This window comes from Oncorhynchus kisutch, linkage group LG7 (genome assembly GCF_002021735.2).
Source record: "Oncorhynchus kisutch isolate 150728-3 linkage group LG7, Okis_V2, whole genome shotgun sequence".
Lineage (NCBI taxonomy): Eukaryota > Metazoa > Chordata > Actinopteri > Salmoniformes > Salmonidae > Oncorhynchus > Oncorhynchus kisutch.
In genome coordinates this window covers 13163390-13181029 of record NC_034180.2, presented here as the reverse complement: position 1 = coordinate 13181029, position 17640 = coordinate 13163390, and the positions used below count along the sequence as shown (strand labels likewise).

The 17640-nt window shown below is 39.2% G+C and overlaps 2 protein-coding genes across 6 annotated transcripts in view; one reads left to right on the top strand and one right to left on the bottom strand.

The window, feature by feature from the left end:
- The window catches only part of LOC109894204 (uncharacterized protein C4orf54-like), a 28359-nt gene extending 19633 nt beyond the window's left edge, over positions 1-8726 (top strand). For both annotated transcript variants that reach the window (XR_002255853.2, XM_020487496.2), the window contains one exon: positions 3623-8726. The gene's annotated coding sequence lies outside the window, so the exon portion shown is untranslated. The remainder of the gene's footprint in view (positions 1-3622) is intronic.
- Positions 8727-11074: 2348 nt separating this feature from the next.
- Positions 11075-17640, bottom strand: part of LOC109894203 (microsomal triglyceride transfer protein) — a 39826-nt gene continuing 33260 nt past the window's right edge. For all 4 annotated transcript variants that reach the window (XM_020487492.2, XM_031828504.1, XM_020487493.2 and 1 more), the window contains 4 exons: positions 15362-15589; positions 14929-15053; positions 12566-12736; positions 11075-12422 (listed from right to left, as the gene is read on the bottom strand). In XM_020487492.2, the coding sequence (XP_020343081.1) occupies positions 12275-12422; positions 12566-12736; positions 14929-15053; positions 15362-15589 (672 nt within the window). In that variant the 3' untranslated portion in view covers positions 11075-12274. The remainder of the gene's footprint in view (positions 12423-12565; positions 12737-14928; positions 15054-15361; positions 15590-17640) is intronic.

Genomic DNA, 17640 nt, shown 5'->3' with positions numbered 1-17640 from the left:
TTCAAACATAAAGATATAAAACTGTATTTTTTTTGTGAAGAATCAACAACAAGTGGGACACAATCATGAAGTGGAACGACATTTATTGGATATTTCAAACATTTTTAACAAATCAAAAATGGAAAAATTGGGCGTGCAAAATTATTCAGCAGCTTTACTTTCAGTGCAGCAAACTCTCTCCAGAAGTTCAGTGAGGATCTCTGAATGATCCAATGTTGACCTAAATGACTAATGATGATAAATACAATCCACCTGTGTGTAATCAAGTCTCCGTATAAATGCACCTGCACTGTGATAGTCTCAGAGGTCCGTTAAAAGCGCAGAGAGCATCATGAAGAACAAGGAACACACCAGGCAGGTCCGAGATACTGTTGTGAAGAAGTTTAAAGCCGGATTTGGATACAAAAAGATTTCCCAAGCTTTAAACATCCCAAGGAGCACTGTGCAAGCGATAATATTGAAATGGAAGGAGTATCAGACCACTGCCTGGTGTGTTCCTTGTTCTTCATGATGCTCTCTGCGCTTTTAATGGACCTCTGAGACTATCACAGTGCAGGTGCATTTATACGGAGACTTGATTACACACAGGTGGATTGTATTTATCATCATTAGTCATTTAGGTCAACATTGGATCATTCAGAGATCCTCACTGAACTTCTGGAGAGAGTTTGCTGCACTGAAAGTAAAGGGGGCTGAATAATTTGGCACGCCCAATTTTTCAGTTTTTGATTTGTTAAAAAAGTTTGAAATATCCAATAAATGTCGTTCCACTTCATGATTGTGTCCCACTTGTTGTTGTTTCTTCACAAAAAAAAAATACAGTTTTATATCTTTATGTTTGAAGCCTGAAATGTGGAAAAAGGTCGCAAAGTTCAAGGGGGCCGAATACTTTCGCAAGGCACTGTATATGTGAAGGGAGATTTCCATTGGCACTATCCTTTCTGTATTGACGTTTGTGGATATATTGAAACTCAAAATCAATTCCTCAACCCTACGCACCCTCCCCTACCCCTTCTGTCCTCATCCTCTCTTTCACACACACACACACACACACACACACACACACACACACACACACACACACACACACACACACACACACACACACACACACACACACACACACACACACACGTGTCGGTGTACTGGGACGATTGCATGAGGGATACATGTCAGCTGGGTCAATGGCTAGGGAGTCAGATGGGGTTGAGTGGTAGCATTGGGCACGGCTGTGATAGCGACGGGAGAGAAAAGGTCAGGCAATGTAAAGTATTTGTTGTGCTGATGCAGGAGGGGGACAGCTGCTGGGAGAGATCAGATGCTGGAGGGGGGCAGGGGGGGGGGTAGATTGGTGAGCGAGGCTGCAGCAGGTTCAACTTTTTATAGGTCGCCCCTCTCTCCTAAAAGTGGAGGAGGTGGAGCGGTGCTGACCTCCAGCTCTTACGTAAAGGGGTTACATACTTTTACTACGTTTCACTGTGTCTTTTAAGGGTCCCACTTTACATTAAGTTGCTCTTATTCCTGTATAATAACACCACACTGAACCTCACACCCAATATTTTGACCATGTCCACTTTCGCAATGATGGTGCTGTGAATTAAAGGTTAACACTTTATATGAAATGTTAGACCTATTTAATAACGATGTAATTACTCAAGTAATAACATTGTGTTATCTTATATTATAACTTAATATAGTAGTTGCTTTGTAATTGCATGGTCATGAAGTTAAATGGCTATTGATAATGAATGATAAAAGTTGCTGAACTTGCTATCAGAAGGCAACTACTAAATAACTTTCATATGGGTGGGTGGGTCTAATCTGATTGGTTAAAACCACATTCCAGCCAGTGTCTATTCCACAAGTTACCACCAGCTAAATCTATGACGTTAAAATGCCTTTATTTAACCTTTATTTATCTAGGCAAGTCAGTTAAGAACAAATTTGTATAAAACTTGCTGTCTGTCTCTCTGACATTTGCAACATTCTATCAAAATTCAAATTCGATCTACAGCTGTCCCATAGTAATGAACTTGTCGGAAGTCGTGACGAGACAGACAGGCAGGCAGCTTTTCTCAGCCAGTCGAAATCATGAATCAGTATCATTTTTATGGATATATACAAAGAACAGTCAATAGAAAACAGGTCAAACAAAATGAAGTGTAGCTAGTTTGCAGTCTTTTCAGCGAACCGAAGTGATTGTGCTTGCTGTGTTGTTGGCTAGCTCCTCTGAACAGTGTCCTGACGAGAGAGCATTTTGTTCTATGCCAGGTGAATTCGTGCATCATTAGCTCATTGTTATGGATGTATCCAAACAAATGTCACTAGAAAACAGCTTAAACAAATGCAAATGCAGCCACCTTGTTGTTATTCTGGCCACACTGTTTGACATGACTGCAAGTCAGCTGTAGTTGCCTAGCTAGCAAGCAAGGAATAAGAACGTTGCCAGCCAGTATGGCAATAGAACTTTTAGAACGAACGACTGGGTCGCGTCTATAGTTACAGAACAAAAAGACTTAATGACTGGGTCGTGTCTCCGGCAACCGAACTGATAGAAAAACGACCAGCCCGCTTGGGAATCAACCCTAGATATGTGTTGGCACAATATCTTGTGGAAGGATGAAATAGTATGAATTAAATGAATCAGAATAACTTTTAAAATGAAAATATGTAAATAAATGTTTTGAATATGTTGGTAACCTGTTGTTTAAAAGTGATAATTCCCACAAAGACTTTGTCTCGGGCCTAACAACACCCGTGCCAATATAGCCTCCAAACACTGGCTACGAGGGCATTATCACTTAAATAACAGCATGCTAGTACGATGTTATTGCTGTAGCATGATGTACTACAGCAGTGGATCCCAACCTTTTTCGGTTACTGTACCACCAACTTAATTTTGCTCTGCGGGGAGTACCCTAGAAGTACCCCCTCTTGTGCATTTTACCAGTAGGCCTATGGTCTCCTGAGTCTTCTCAAGTACCCACTGTGGTTAGTCCAAATGCCCCCGGGCTTCCTAGTACCCCTGGTTGGGAACCACTGTACTACAGCATGCTCTGTGTTACATATCCAGTTTTATCTTCATAAAGGGCATCCCTAAAGCTAACATCGTGGTGTCCTGTCTCTTTATCAATACAATTAAATAATTAACCTTGTCCAAGCCAGAAAAGCCCATAGGACAGGAGCCTATCTCCTGTTCTGTAGTGTGAGGTAGCTTGGTGTACACCTGGACAGGATGCCAGTATATCACCGGGCCTCACCCCCAATCCATCTACTTAATGCCGAGTGCCAAGCATCAGGTCCCAGTCTTTGCTATGACTCACCGGGATTGAACCCCCAACCTTCCAATGTCAGGGAAGACACTCTAAACACAAGGCCACTGAATTAGCCTCTGAACACAATTTATTGAGTAATTAGTATCACACAGGTATAATAGTTAATGTGAGTGTTTAATTTACTGCACCATTGTTGCAAAAGTGGATGTGGTCAAAATATATAATATTGGGTGTGAGGTTCGCCAAGAAAATAAAAACAAACTCAAGCCTTTTCAAATGAACCCTTATCATGATTAAGTTTTATTGCATGTGTCCTGACCACCATCCTTTGTTGTTTTTCTACACAGGAGTGCTTCTTGAGGAGCCTGTCCTGTGATAAGTAGATGTTTCATGGTAATCTTCTCACACCCTTCTTCGCACCCAGTCCACCAAATTCCACCTGAACCCACAATGTTTCCAAGCCCAACCACCTGCCACCATCACCGCCCCATCCAACCCTATCCTGCCGGTGGTCTTTGCAGCACGTCTGTATCTGTAAAGCTATGCTTCATGCCTACTACTTGTTTGTAAGGTAGCTAATTGCTTTGTAAAAGTGCTTTCAGATCTATATTTAGATTACAGAACATTCCTTTTGTTCAAAAGCAATTGGATTCAGGCACTGCAATATTGTGATTCAAAAGGAAATAATGTAAACTGTTTTCCAATTAAGATTCTATAAAAGTTACACACGTGCGTGTCTGCGTGCGCGAGTGTGATTGTCCTCAACAAAAATATTTAATCAGTAGACGTACAATAGACCCTATTACACCATACATTGGAAAACATTTGCATTTGCAGGGGGGTTAATTCTAGTTCAGTGCATCATATAGATTGAAAATCCAATCCAGGAATTATTTTTAATGAGGGAGTTTTTTATTCTCTAAACTGAGGTGTTTCCTTTTTCTCTTGGCTCTTTGGTGACCTGGAGAAGTAGTAACAAGATCACACTTCTAGCTGCACCCTTTGTTTCCTCCTTTTGCAGCTAATAGCCACACAGTTATTGGATTGTATGATTTGATGTGCTTTTATATGACATTCGTATGGCACTCTCCTTGTATGCAAAGACTTAAGAGAAACACACTAAGTGTGTTGCTGAGAAAAGCTGGAGCCCTGGTACCTGCCACATATTTAGTGGTTGTTTAGAGTCAGAGGTTGGCTATATCGTATATTTGGGGCAAATGTTTCCCAAGTAGCTTTACTGTAGGCTTAGGGGAGCCAGCTATAGTTGAGACATTTTATGGGATAACCTCCTCTATAGGTTTTGGCTAACTTTTACACTCACGTGTAAAAGAACAATGACATGGGTTAGGGTTAGTGTGTGTATGTACTGTATGTGTTTAGTAATTGTGAGGTATTATGCATTATGTGAACAGACAACAGGCTAGCGTGTTACAGAAGAACTCAGATAAATTAGAAATGCATCAGTCGATCATTCATTCATACATAAGCATTTTTTATTTAAGATTTCACAATGTTTTGGGTGGTTACCTACTTGTAAACAGGAACAGGAACGGGGAAAGGAATTGTCTTTCACTTTTTAAATGGCAAATGTTAAAAAAATTGTGGATACTGCTAATTCATGCCCATTCTGAATACCAATTGTAAAAAATGCTTATATTCATATTCAATCAGGACCAGGGTTGGGGTGAATTCAAATTTGAATTCAGTCATTTCAGGTTATGATTTGAAATCAAATGAATTCATTGAAAATTGCTCATTATTAAAACAAATTGGTATGTGGACTTTTACATTTATTAATACAATTTCAGCTCACACCCAGGGATGAATGAGCTAACATGAAATTGACTCCAAATGTAAAAAATATACTAATCTTTCCTTTTGAACAATTTTGCAGTGCAACAATAGACACTCACGCTTAGAGCAATGGTGCTTTCTTCAGTTTTTATTTGATTTTTTAAGTTCCATGTTTGAATATGCATATTGTAGGTTGCTGTTTTTCTTGTTTTACACATTAGAAAATGCATTAAAAGGTATTTTCAGCTGCTGGTCAGTATTTGAACCTGAAAAATATATTTGAGTTTTCTGTCTGTGACAACGTACTGTATAAAAAAGTACCCTGTGAGTTGATTCCACTGTGGAAGAAAGTATAGTCACAGTACAACCCACTGGGCCATGGATCTATAACATTTTAAAAATGTTCACCTGTTACAAAAGGGTGGATTAAATTGACTAACGGTATTTCACCTTTATCATGCAAACATTTGGATTCAAACGTCAAACATGATAACTTTCAAAATGTCAAACCAGAGAAGACAATTTATTTGTATTTTTATTTTACATATCATTTCTTGTGTTGTTGGTTTTTATGAAATGGTTCATATACTGTGGTATGTAAACTGAATTTCCTTCTTAAGGGTGTGTAATTGCTGTTGGGCACATTCGTGCACTTGGCAGGCTAGATAAATGATTTTATTTACCAACCAAAAGCAGTGCATACTGTAACAGTTGAAGATTGGTTGATGATGTTTCTTGTCCTTCAAAAGGAAATTTGTTACGCATTAATCCTGATGAATTATTGAATAGTAGAATGAAGTCTAATTGAATCCTGACACAAAGTAGCACATTCTACTGAACAGTACATTCACACTACTTACAGTGCCTTCAGAAAGAATTGACTTTTCCAAAATGTTTGTTGTGTTACAGCCTGCATTTAAAATAGATTAATTTGAGGTTTTGTGTCACACACAATAGCCCATAATGTCAAAGTGGAATTATGTTTTTAGAAATGTTTTATTTTATTTTATTATTGTCAATTACATGGCTCACTGTGTGCAATAATAGTGTTTAACATGATTTTTTGAATGACTACATCCTCTCTGTACCCCACACATAAACATCTGTAAGGTCCCTCAGTCGAGCAGTGAATTTCAAACACAGACCATGGAGTTTTTTCAATGCCTCTCAAAGAAGGGCACCTATTGGTAGATGGGTAAAAAAAAAAGCAGACATTGAATATCCCTTTGAGCATGGTGAAGTTATTAATTACACTTTGGATGGTGTATCAATACACTAAGTCACTACAAAGATACAGGCTACAAAGATTCCTTCGTAACTATGTTGCGTCTAAGGAAGGAAACCGCTCAGGGATTTCACCATGAGGCCAATGGTGACTTTAAAACAGTTACAGAGTTGAATGGCTGTGATAGGAGAAAACTTAGGACAGATAAACAACATTGTAGTTACTCCACAATACTAACCTAATTGACAAGAGTGAAAATAAGGAAGCCAGTACAAAATACAACTTTTCCAACAAGGTACTAAAGTAATACTGCAAAAAATGTGGCAAAGCAATGCCCTTTTTGTCCTGAATACAAAGTGTTATGTTTGGGGCAAATCCAATACATCACATTACTAAGTACCACTTTCCATATTTTCAAGCATAGTGGTGGCTGCATCATGTTATGGGTATGCTTGTAATTGTTAAGGACTGGGGAGTTTTTTAGGATAAAAAATAAACGGAACTGAGCTAAGCACAGGCTTAGCTCAATTTTCTCAAAAGTGGGGTTACAGGTTTTTCAACTTTCAAAGCAGAATTACTTTTCCATTTGTTCCTCAACTGCAGTGTATGATATACAGTTTTTCTAGCTGTGAGTCTAGGGAGTCAACGTTTATCTAATGTAATTTTTTTTTTACTAAAACAATGTTACAAAAGACCAAATCGAGGCGGTCAGTCACAAATATACTTTCTTTACATGAGGCTCAGATCTCACTGTCCCCCTCCTAGAGGTTCAATCTGCTTTCCACCAGACACTGGGCAGATGAATTCACCTTTCAGCAGGACAATAACCTAAAACATAAAGCCATATCTACACTGGAGTTGCTTACCAAGAAGACAGTGAATGTTCCTGAGTGGCCGAGTTACGTTTTGACTTAAATCTACTTGAAAATCTATGGCAAAGTCCTCAAAATGGTTGTCTAGCAATGCTTAACAACCAATTTGACAGAGCTTGAATAATTTTTGTAAGAATAATGGGAAAATGTTGCACAATCCAGATGTGGAAAGCTCTTAGAGACTTAAATAGAAAGACTCACAGCTGTAATCGCCGCCAAAAGGGTGTCTACAAAGTATTTACTCAGGGGTGTGAATACTTATGTGAATGAGACATTTCTGTATTTAATTTTCAATAAGTTAGCAAACATTTCAAAAACATGTTTTCACTTTGTCATTATGTGGTATCGTGTGTAGATGGGTGAGAATTTTTTATTTATTGAATACATTTTGAATTCCGGCTGTTAAGGCACTGTGTAAATATGTGTATTTCATTTTGAAATGTTAGATGTTCTTGTCTAGCTGACTACAACAGAAATATGTGTAACAGTGTCATTAACATGTCATTACCTTTAACTCTGTTCATTGTATTTCCATTTCTGAAAAATGACAACCTGTCAGTAGCTCAACTTAGCGGATGTTAGAATTTCAGAACTTACTGAGTTATAATTTGTCACTAACATGAACAATATGTGGACTAATAAAGCTTAGTCAAAGTGATGACATAATTTAGTAAAGAGCTACCCAATCACAATGTAGCATAAATTATGAGTAATTGAATAAGCAATCTCAGTTTACAACTTCACCTAAGCACAATATCCCTCCCCAAGCCCATGAATCTAACAGCTTTCGGGTTCCCCGATGCCCAATGAAAGAAACATTCAGTATATATGCTTGCTTTTTGAAAGATGTTGAAAGATGGATGGGGAAGTAATGTTGAGATGGGAGCAATGTACGTGAACGAACGAGAGAGAAAGAATGGCGCTATTAAGATTGATTGGCTACATTAGCCTTGGAGTCTGCAAGACAGTCACACAAAAGAGACATTATGTATATGTTGCGTAGGTTTTGTGCTTTATGGACTTAAGATGGCGGCCTAAGAAGGAGCACGAGACTGGGAGGTCAATGCAGAGTTTGTTTGTTAGATGAAGCAGTGCCGTGTTTGCACTTGCAAGGTGACAGTGATGAAATATAACAAGTTGACTGAGGTGAAAAAAATGCACTGTAGGCCCAAAAGCCTACAAGTGTTTGGAATAAATCAAATTGCAAGCTAATTAACATTGTCCGTTGCGTATGTTGCTCATCATGGTTGTCTTGCTTGTGCCCATTTTCTTTGCTATGTTACTTCCATAACATATTGACAGTGATCAAAACATTGGGAATCACAGATATCTTTAAACACACAAAGTGGTGTCCCAACCAGTGTTTTTCTGGTCAATTTGTATAATTTCTGTTGCTGGTAATATGATTTCCCCCCCCCAATCCTTTCCAGCAACTTTCTGCTCCACTGAATGAGCAACATGAGCTTTCTGCTCCACTGAATGAGCAACATGAGCTTTCTGCTCCTAGAAAAAAATGTATCCTGCCCTTGGGCGGCAGGTAGCCTAGTGGTTTGAGCGTTGGACTAGTAACCGAAAGGTTGCAAGATTGAATCCCCGAGCTGACAAGGTAAAATCTGTCGTTCTGCCCCTGAACAAGGCAGTTAACCCACTGTTCCTAGGCCGTCATTGAAATTAAGAATTTGTTCTTAACTGACTTGCCTAGTTAAATAAAGGTAAATTAAATAAATAAAAAACAAGAAGAGCAAATAGATTTTCTTCAGAGAGACACATAAAAATGTTTGTTGTCTGCTGAAGGGTGCAAGGTTAGCTTTCTGACGACCCTGAAACCTCACCCGGCCCGGGCTTAAGTTCAACCTGACAGTTTGCTGGTGTGTTTACATTGTTGCCATGGAGGCAGTGAGACTGGCAGACAGCCCTTTGCACCCAGCTGCTCTCTGCACTTCCTAAAGAATCTCCATTAAGCCCCAGTTGTTGTGCTTGGATGCCAACCGGGGGCTCTGATGTCACAACTGCGACACAAGGCCAGACACGATTTATTGCCTCACCCGGGTCAGCAAATGGGTGCACGACTCACTCAGTGATCCTTCACACACACACTTACTCACTCTCATGTCATGCTGAATTCCAAATCAACCCATGGCCCTTAATCCCTAGCCACTCCGTAGATCTGAGAGGATTGGATAGGTGGAGGCGATATGGTAACATTTCCACACAGCCAATCATAAGGCAAGATGAAGCGATTTCCATGACGCTGATATCTCAGATCAACAGGACCGCCTGCAGTTTAGGGGTTAGGGGTCAATTTGGGATTCAGAATCAATGCTCTCCCCTATATTTGTAACCATATCCTGTAAATATACATTGCTTTCAGAAATTATTCATACCCCTTAACTTATTCCACATTTTGTTGTGTTAAAGCCTGAATTTCTCCCATTCTTCCTTGCAGATTTCTCAAGTTCTGTTAGAAGGGGAGCAGAGGTGAACAGCAATTTTAAAATCTTTCCAATGGGAATCAAGTCTGGGCACTGGCTGGGCCACTCAAGGACTTTCACATTCTTGTTCTGAAGCCATTCCAGCATTGCTTTTTCTATATGCTTGGGGTCATTGTCCTGTTGGAAAGTACATCTTCCTTTGCACTCTGAAGCAGGTTCTCATTAAGGATTTGCCTGTATTTGGCTCCATTAAATTGTTCCCTCTAACCTTACCAATCTCTGCCAATGAAAAGCATCCCCATAGCATGATGCTGCCACCACAATGCTTCACGTTAGGGATGGTGTCAGATGGGCGATGAGCTGTGCCTGGTTTTCTCCAGAAATAGTGCTTTGCATTTAGGCTTCAGAGTAAAATTTGTCTCATCGGACCACAGAATCTTTTTCCCTATGCTCGGAGTCTTTCACTTGCCTTTTTGCAAACTCCAGGTGTGTTGTCATATTCCTTTTTCACAGGAGTGGCTTCCGTCTGGCCACTCTCCCATAAAGACTAGATTGGTGAAGTGCTGTAGAGACTGTTGTCCTTCTGGCAGTTTCTCCAATCTCAGCCAAGGAACTCCGTAGTTCTGTCAGTGGTCATAGGGTTCTTGGTCACCTCCCTGACTAAGGTCCTTCTTGCCCGGTTGCTCAGCTTGGTCGGATGGCCAGCTCAAGGCAGAGTCTGGGTAGTTCCATACTTTTTCAATTTCCCAATGACGGAGACCACTGTGCTTTTGGAAACTCTAGAAATGGTTTTCTACCCAAGCTATATGCCTCTTCACAATTCTATCATCTTGCAGATCTACAGACAGTTCCTTGGACTTCATGGTACGGTTTCTGCTCTGACATGCACTGTCAATTGTTATAGACAGATGTGTTTCTTTCTAAATAATGTCCAAACAACTGAATTGGCCAAAGGTGGGCTCCAATCAAGTTGTGGAGTCATATCAAGGATGATCAAAAGGAAATTGGATGCACCTGAGCTCAATTTGAAGTGTTATAACAAAGGGGCATGAATACATACATAAATAATCCTGTATTTAATTTTCAATACATTTGCAAAAAAAAAATTGAAACATGTTTTCACTTTGTCATTATGGGGTATTGTCTATAGATGGTTGAGAAAACAAATTATTTAATATATTCTTAATTCAGGCTGTAACACAACAAAATGTGGAATACATCTAGGGGTATGAATACTTTCTGAAGGCACTATCTGTAAATATCCCTTATATGTACTGTACTTCTTCCCATACCTTTCTACTATGATTGACATGCGTTAAAATGGTCAAACTGAACAAGCCACACAGGAAATCTATTATTATTATCATCTAAAGAAATTTCAGGTAAACCAGTGTTCTGATAGCTTAACCAAGTAGGCAGAATGGCCATGTACAGGTCAGTAATGTTAGTGGGAAAGGTCAAAAGACAACCAGAATGGAAATTGTATTTCATAGCTTTATTGAAAATAATCTTACACATGCACACTAGTGTAATGCCAGAAAAGCACTGCAATGGAGCATAGTGGTTCCAGTACACGCTTTGTTGTTGGTCAAGTACAAACCCTAACAAACTGATCTCAAACTATGGTACAAAAAAAAATACATCAAAGGCTTAATGTACTAATTATAATATCAAGTCACATTTCATATGGGACACAATTATCTAAATAGGATCAATTACAAATGTGTAAATAAATTAATCAGACACTTTCCTATTGATATACATGTTTAACATCCAGAAGTTAAAATCATAGAAATGAATTCAATAAATTAACCCTGCGTTATCTGGTCTCATGTAACAGCTCCTTCAAGCTAGCTACAGAGTGAATCAAGTACTGTAAACATTATTTTATATTGTTACGCAATGACTTAACTGTAATTCAACCTTTGCAGTCTTGGAAACCACATCCATGTCTTCAATTAAACAAACAATCTAGAAACTGTGTAATGTGAGCATTTATGTAAATGCCAGTAAATTCAACCATAGCATCAGCAAACCCAATGATATGTACCATATTTACATAGGTGAATATTGTGTTGTATCACTTAGCTATATTGAGTATATGACTCATATACCCATATAAATAGATATGCAAACAAATTCATAAAAAAGGCACCACAGAAATTCCTGATTTGAAATAAAACGTTGAATTAAGAATGTAAACATGCATGTGGTGTGATACAGTAGGTGTTCCTGGAAAGCTTTAACATTTAAAACATAATAATAATAATAAATAACTCTTCAGATAGAATGTCAAGTAGGACTCATCGGAAGAATAACAACCCTATTACACGATTGTCACACTGTAAATAATGCATTGTGGAGATCGAAAGGGAGATAAATAGTAGTAAACAGCTAGCCTCTAGTTAGCGATTTTGCAGTAAACAGAACTCTGATGTAAGCGATTAAATAAATGCATGCAATTTCCAATCAGATCAACAAAAAAAGGCACAAGACAGTTCACTTTTGCCATTTTACAAATGGTCATATCTTAGCTAGCTAGCATCCATTTATCCGCCTCATACAAAATACTGTTTACACTATGACGTAATAACAAAATAGGATTGTTGGGCCATAACTCTCTACACTCTGCAAAATATCTTCCATCTTCTTACCGATGGATAAACACGGAGAAGACTACCAGTCTGAGTCAAACACCCTCTTGCACATGTTGGAATTCTCCTGGTGGAGAGGGAACTCCGAGCCAGGCAACAGCTGCTTGTGGCCCCTGCGCGACACGTAGCGCTTCCCTGATGGCAGGCTCTCGTATTTTGTTAGGGACTCACTGCAATAATGGACAATGTCAATTCATGAGCTATGTAATCAGAGACTGTACAGGTGGAATTATGAGCCATTTTCTCATTCCTAATTCACTGAAAATACAATGTAGAATTCACTAGGCTGCAATTGGTCTTAGCCCCGACCTACCTGAAGGGGAAGGTGGTCTTGTCCATCTGCATGCACACCAGGAAGGGGTACTCCGAGAACTGGACCGTGGTGATAAAGTCTAGCGACGCCTCTGTCTCAAAGCTCACTTCCATCCCAGTGCGCACAAAGTCCATGTCCACGGTCACATTCCCGGTCACCACCATGGCTCCCCTGCAAATAGACACAATTACAGATGACAAATAAAAATGGGTAGATGAGAATAATTTGTGTTTTTTCTCAAATAAAAGATTCATTTGCATTTGGCTAGCCTTTGACCAGTAAAATGCCTTTTAACTCAACAGACAATTAACAGGTGGTGACTGGTGATGGACACAGAGGTGTGACAAAAATCTTTTACAAACTTGAGAATGTCTGAATATGAAACCGCTATCGTCATATTTCTATGCTTGAAAATCTTAAAATGGCCACTGCCAAGCCATCTGAAAGTCTGTCTGTGGAAGCATGCCTTTTGCCTAGATGTCACATGGGTTTGTTCTGCTCACTTGGGTTTGTTCTGCTCCTATAGATAGCCTGCTGGTCTATTATCAGAGGAGAGGATCCATACACCTGCCTCTGCCATTCCCCTTGTTGACTTTGAGCCAACACAGAATGCCACCTAAAATGCCATCGCGAAACAAAGACCAAGAAAGTCTATCTACAGTATCCAGATCAGCGTTCCAACTCTAGGAAGTCATGAATCGAGCAAATTTCATTTCTTCAACTAGTATATTTGGAGGAACAATCCCAATGGCACTAAGATCAGACCAACCAAATCACTTCTTGGATAACATTTTTGACAAGACAAAACAACTTGACATTGTCAAGACCACTACCCTCAAATAGGTGATACAAGCACTGGAATTAAATGTTTCATAGTAGGATTGCTGATCTAGGATCAGTTTAGCCTTTTTGAATAAGATTACAGCATGGACAGGAGAAACCTGGTCCTAGTCTGAGACGCTTTGGGGGAATAGCATGCTATTCACCCGCCAGTAGTTTGGGGTGGAGATCAAAGAAATGAAGATGGTGTGGTGGAGGTGTGTCTACAGATACACTATTCTGACCTTCACTCCCTCATAATTCCACCACCTTTATGTGCAATGAAATGATGAATAAGGTCCAGGAATCTGTCGGTTCCATGTGGAACATCTACTTTGTTTTTTTAAAACAAAAGTAGCAACACCATTCTCTATGCACTGTAATTTACAAAAAATTGTAAGTGCTAGGTAAATGAGTAAACCTTATGGATAAGGGAATTGTAAATATCAATCGATCACAATAGTTTTAGATCTATTTTACCTTATGAACGCTGGAGACAAATACAAAACAAGTCATATGGCAGCAAACTGAAGTATACCAACATATCACCTTTTCCACAGTGATGTTGATGAAATGCTGGGCTTAAACTTGAAGGCTTCTGCGCAAATGACAGTATAGCTCCAAACCTACAGAGTCGATTTATATTTCATTGATCCCTAATATTCTGAATCGTTGTCTCCATACATTCTACTGAGTCTGTAGAGAAAAGACTAATTTTAAAAAGGTACACCTAATTTAAAGGAATGGCTTTAGATAAATGTACTGAAAACCCTATAGAATGAAATCTCCATGAGAAAATCTGTTGGCCAGCAAGTGGGAGGGTTTTCAGCAGTTGAAGTGAAATGTATTCAGAGCTCAAAAGGGAACCACGCCTGCAAAGCCCGCTACGCACCTGCATAAGGTAAGTCTGAATACAAACTTCGCGTAGGAAAGGCGTGTATGTACTAAATCTGAAATCGGGCCCCTTATGAATATAGTCCCTGATTCCTGTAAAGTCTTAGAATCTAGATAGGCGCTTTACAGTTCCATCACTGGATTATGTCATATATTTATCTACTGGACCGATGATGTTTTCTGGCCATTGTGTTTGCATTGACAGCAAGTGTCAGTCAACTACTCTAATCTAATGCTGAATGAAATGACGTCACCTTCACATATATCGGATGGAGACAAGAATAGTCACGTAGCCACTCGCGAGCTTGCTCTATGAATCAGTGGATGAAATGAATCAGGTGTCATTTTTAGATTGTGCAGTTAACGTCAATCATTTATTACCAATTGAGTTTGTAAATGCTGCACATGTAGACTTAAGCATAACATATCACTTTAAAAGTCAAGTATAGTGACCTATTCCATAAAAACGCATTGGATTGAATCTTGGCCTTTTTCTCTAATCTGTGCCCACCAAAAGATGATTATTCCAAATGATCCAACAATAAGCATGACTAAGTACATTCAGTTGGCAACATATGAGAAGAATGCTCCAACTGAAAAAGTGTTTTTGTTTGCATTCTGCCCATCACTATTGAACCCAGGTTCCCTACTTGTTGTTGACGCTGGTCTTTGACTCCCTGTACCACAGGCTGACCTCCATGCCTCCTGAGATGTCGATGGCCAAACCACCCTGGAACTCGGCATTGGCCTTCAGCCCAGACTGAAGCTGGATGACCTGAAATGATGTAGGAGAAGAGAGAAAACAGGAGTGAAAACACACCAGTGAGTGCTAGTGTCAGAGAGGTTTGAAACCAAGTGGCTGAACAAGGCAGACAACTAAAATGTGGCCTAGGCAGATACCAACACCTATAATAGTCTATATGAAGATTATTTTTTTTTTTTAATGTCAGGAGGTATCAGTGACTTTATATGATACAGAGGAACAAGTTGAATGAACGCAAAGTTAATTTGTGTGTTGTGATTTATTAAAATACATTTGAAATAAAGTTTGATTGACTGATTCATTGATTTAAGAGTGCCAACCTGGGAGTGGTCAGTGAGCAGGATCAGGCCCTTTACCACGTTCATGGGCTCGCCGGACATGGAGAACATTTTGGACATGAGGTCACTGTAACCCTTGAAGAAGGTCACAGGCCGCAGCTGGACGTCGAAGAGTAGGGCCGACATCCCAGCGAAGGACTCCAGGTCCTCCTCGCCTTCGTCCGGCTTGGCCGCAATCAGGGACTCCATGCCTTGCGCCTCAATCGCCACCTGGACAGCGAGAGATAAAATAAGGCAATCAGAATCTAAGTGTCAACAAGTCGGCACTGTTGGTTGGTCCACCTTCCTTAGTTGAGTGCAGCAAGTCAGTGTGAGGTGAAGTTGCCCCTAAACACTGATCTTCAGTCAGTTTGGCATTTTTCCCAATAAAATAAGCTGTACCTAGGGCAAACTTAACCCAAGAGCATGCAAGATCTTCGCTTCTGCTCTTCTACATGACTACATATACAGTGGGTATAATAAGTATTCACCACCCTTGGATTTCTTCACATTTTATTGTGTTACAAAGGATTTCATTGTCATTTTTGGGTCAATGATCTACAGAAAACAGTAACATGTGTTACCGATTATTTGAAAATTAAAACACTTATGTTCCATGATTAGAAAAAGATTCACCCCCGAGTCACTACATGTTATAATCACTCCTTTGACAGCAATGACAGCTGTGAGGTCTCTAAGAGCTTTGTACACCAATATTCGCCCATTATTCTTTTAACAATTATTCAAGCTCTGTCAAGATGTTGGGGATCATGGCTAGACAGCAATTTTCAAGTCTTGCCAAAGATTTTCAAGCAGATTCAAGTCAAAACTGTAACTTGGCCACTCAGGAACATTCACTGTCTTCTTAGTAAGCAACTCCAATGTAGATTTGGCCTTGTGTTGTAGGTTATTGTCCTGCTGAAAGGCAAATTCCTTATGCAGTGTCTGGTGTAAAGCAGACTGAAGCAGGTTTTCCTCTATGCTTTTGCCTGTCCTTAGCTCGATCTATTTTCATTTTATCCTGAAAAACTCCCCAGTCTTTGCCGATGTCAAGCATACCATTATGCAGCCACCACCGTGCTTGAAAATAAGGAGGCAGTTACTCAGTGATGTGTTGTGTTGGATTTTCCCCATACATTAAAGCTTTGCATTTAGGCCAAAAAGTGTATTCCTTTGCATTTTTCCTTTCAGTATTACTTTAGTGCCTTGCTGCATACAGGATGCATGTTTGGGAATATTTTTATTCTGTATCTTTTTAATCTTCTTTTCATTCATTTAGGTCATTATTGTGGAGTCACTTCAATGTTGTTGATCCATCCTACATTTCCCCCCCCCCAATCACATTCATTGAACTCCGTAGCTATTCTAAAATCGCCAATGGCTTCATGGGGACACCCCTGAGCAGTTTCCTTCCCATCCTGCAGCTCAGTTCAGAAGGATGACTATCTCTGATATGTCTGGGTGGTTTAATACATCATCCACAGCATAATTATTAACTTGACCATGCTTAAAGAGATATTTAATGTCTGATTTGACATTGTTACCCCTCTACCGATTACTGCCCTTGTTTATTAGGCTTTCGAAAAGCTCGCTGGTCTTTGTAATCTGTGCTTGAAATTCAATACTTTACTGAAGGACCTTACAGGTGCTGTAAAAATGTCAACCGCTATTATTTCACACAAGTGATTCAGTGTAACTTTTTGTGATTTGTTAAGACAAATTTGACTCCTGAGCTAATTTAGGCTTGCATAAAAAGTGGGTGAATACTTATGCAACGACTATTGTTCATTATAACATTTGTATAATAATAAAAAAATATTATTTTGACTTCGACAGAGAATTTAACTTCGATCAATGACAAAAAAAGACCACCTTGTAACGCAACAAAATTTGAATACTTTTGATACCCACTGTATAATATTAAAATGATCGAGGTAAAACCCTATAACAGAAAATCGCTTTGGATAAAAGTTTCCTATAAATGACATGGAATATAATAACACAATGATAGTGACATAGTACCTTCAAAGTATTCACACATCTTGACTTTTTCCACATTTTGTTGTGTTAAATCCTGATTTAAAAAACAAATATATATCTTTTTACAAATTAAAAGCAGAAATATCTTGCGTCAATAAGTTTTCAATCCCTTTGTTATGGTGGGCCTAAATAAGTTCAGGAGTAAAAATTTGTTTAACAAGTCATAATAAGTTATATGGATCTACCCTGAGCGCAATAATAGTGTTAAACATGATTTTTGAATGACTACCTCATCGCTGTAC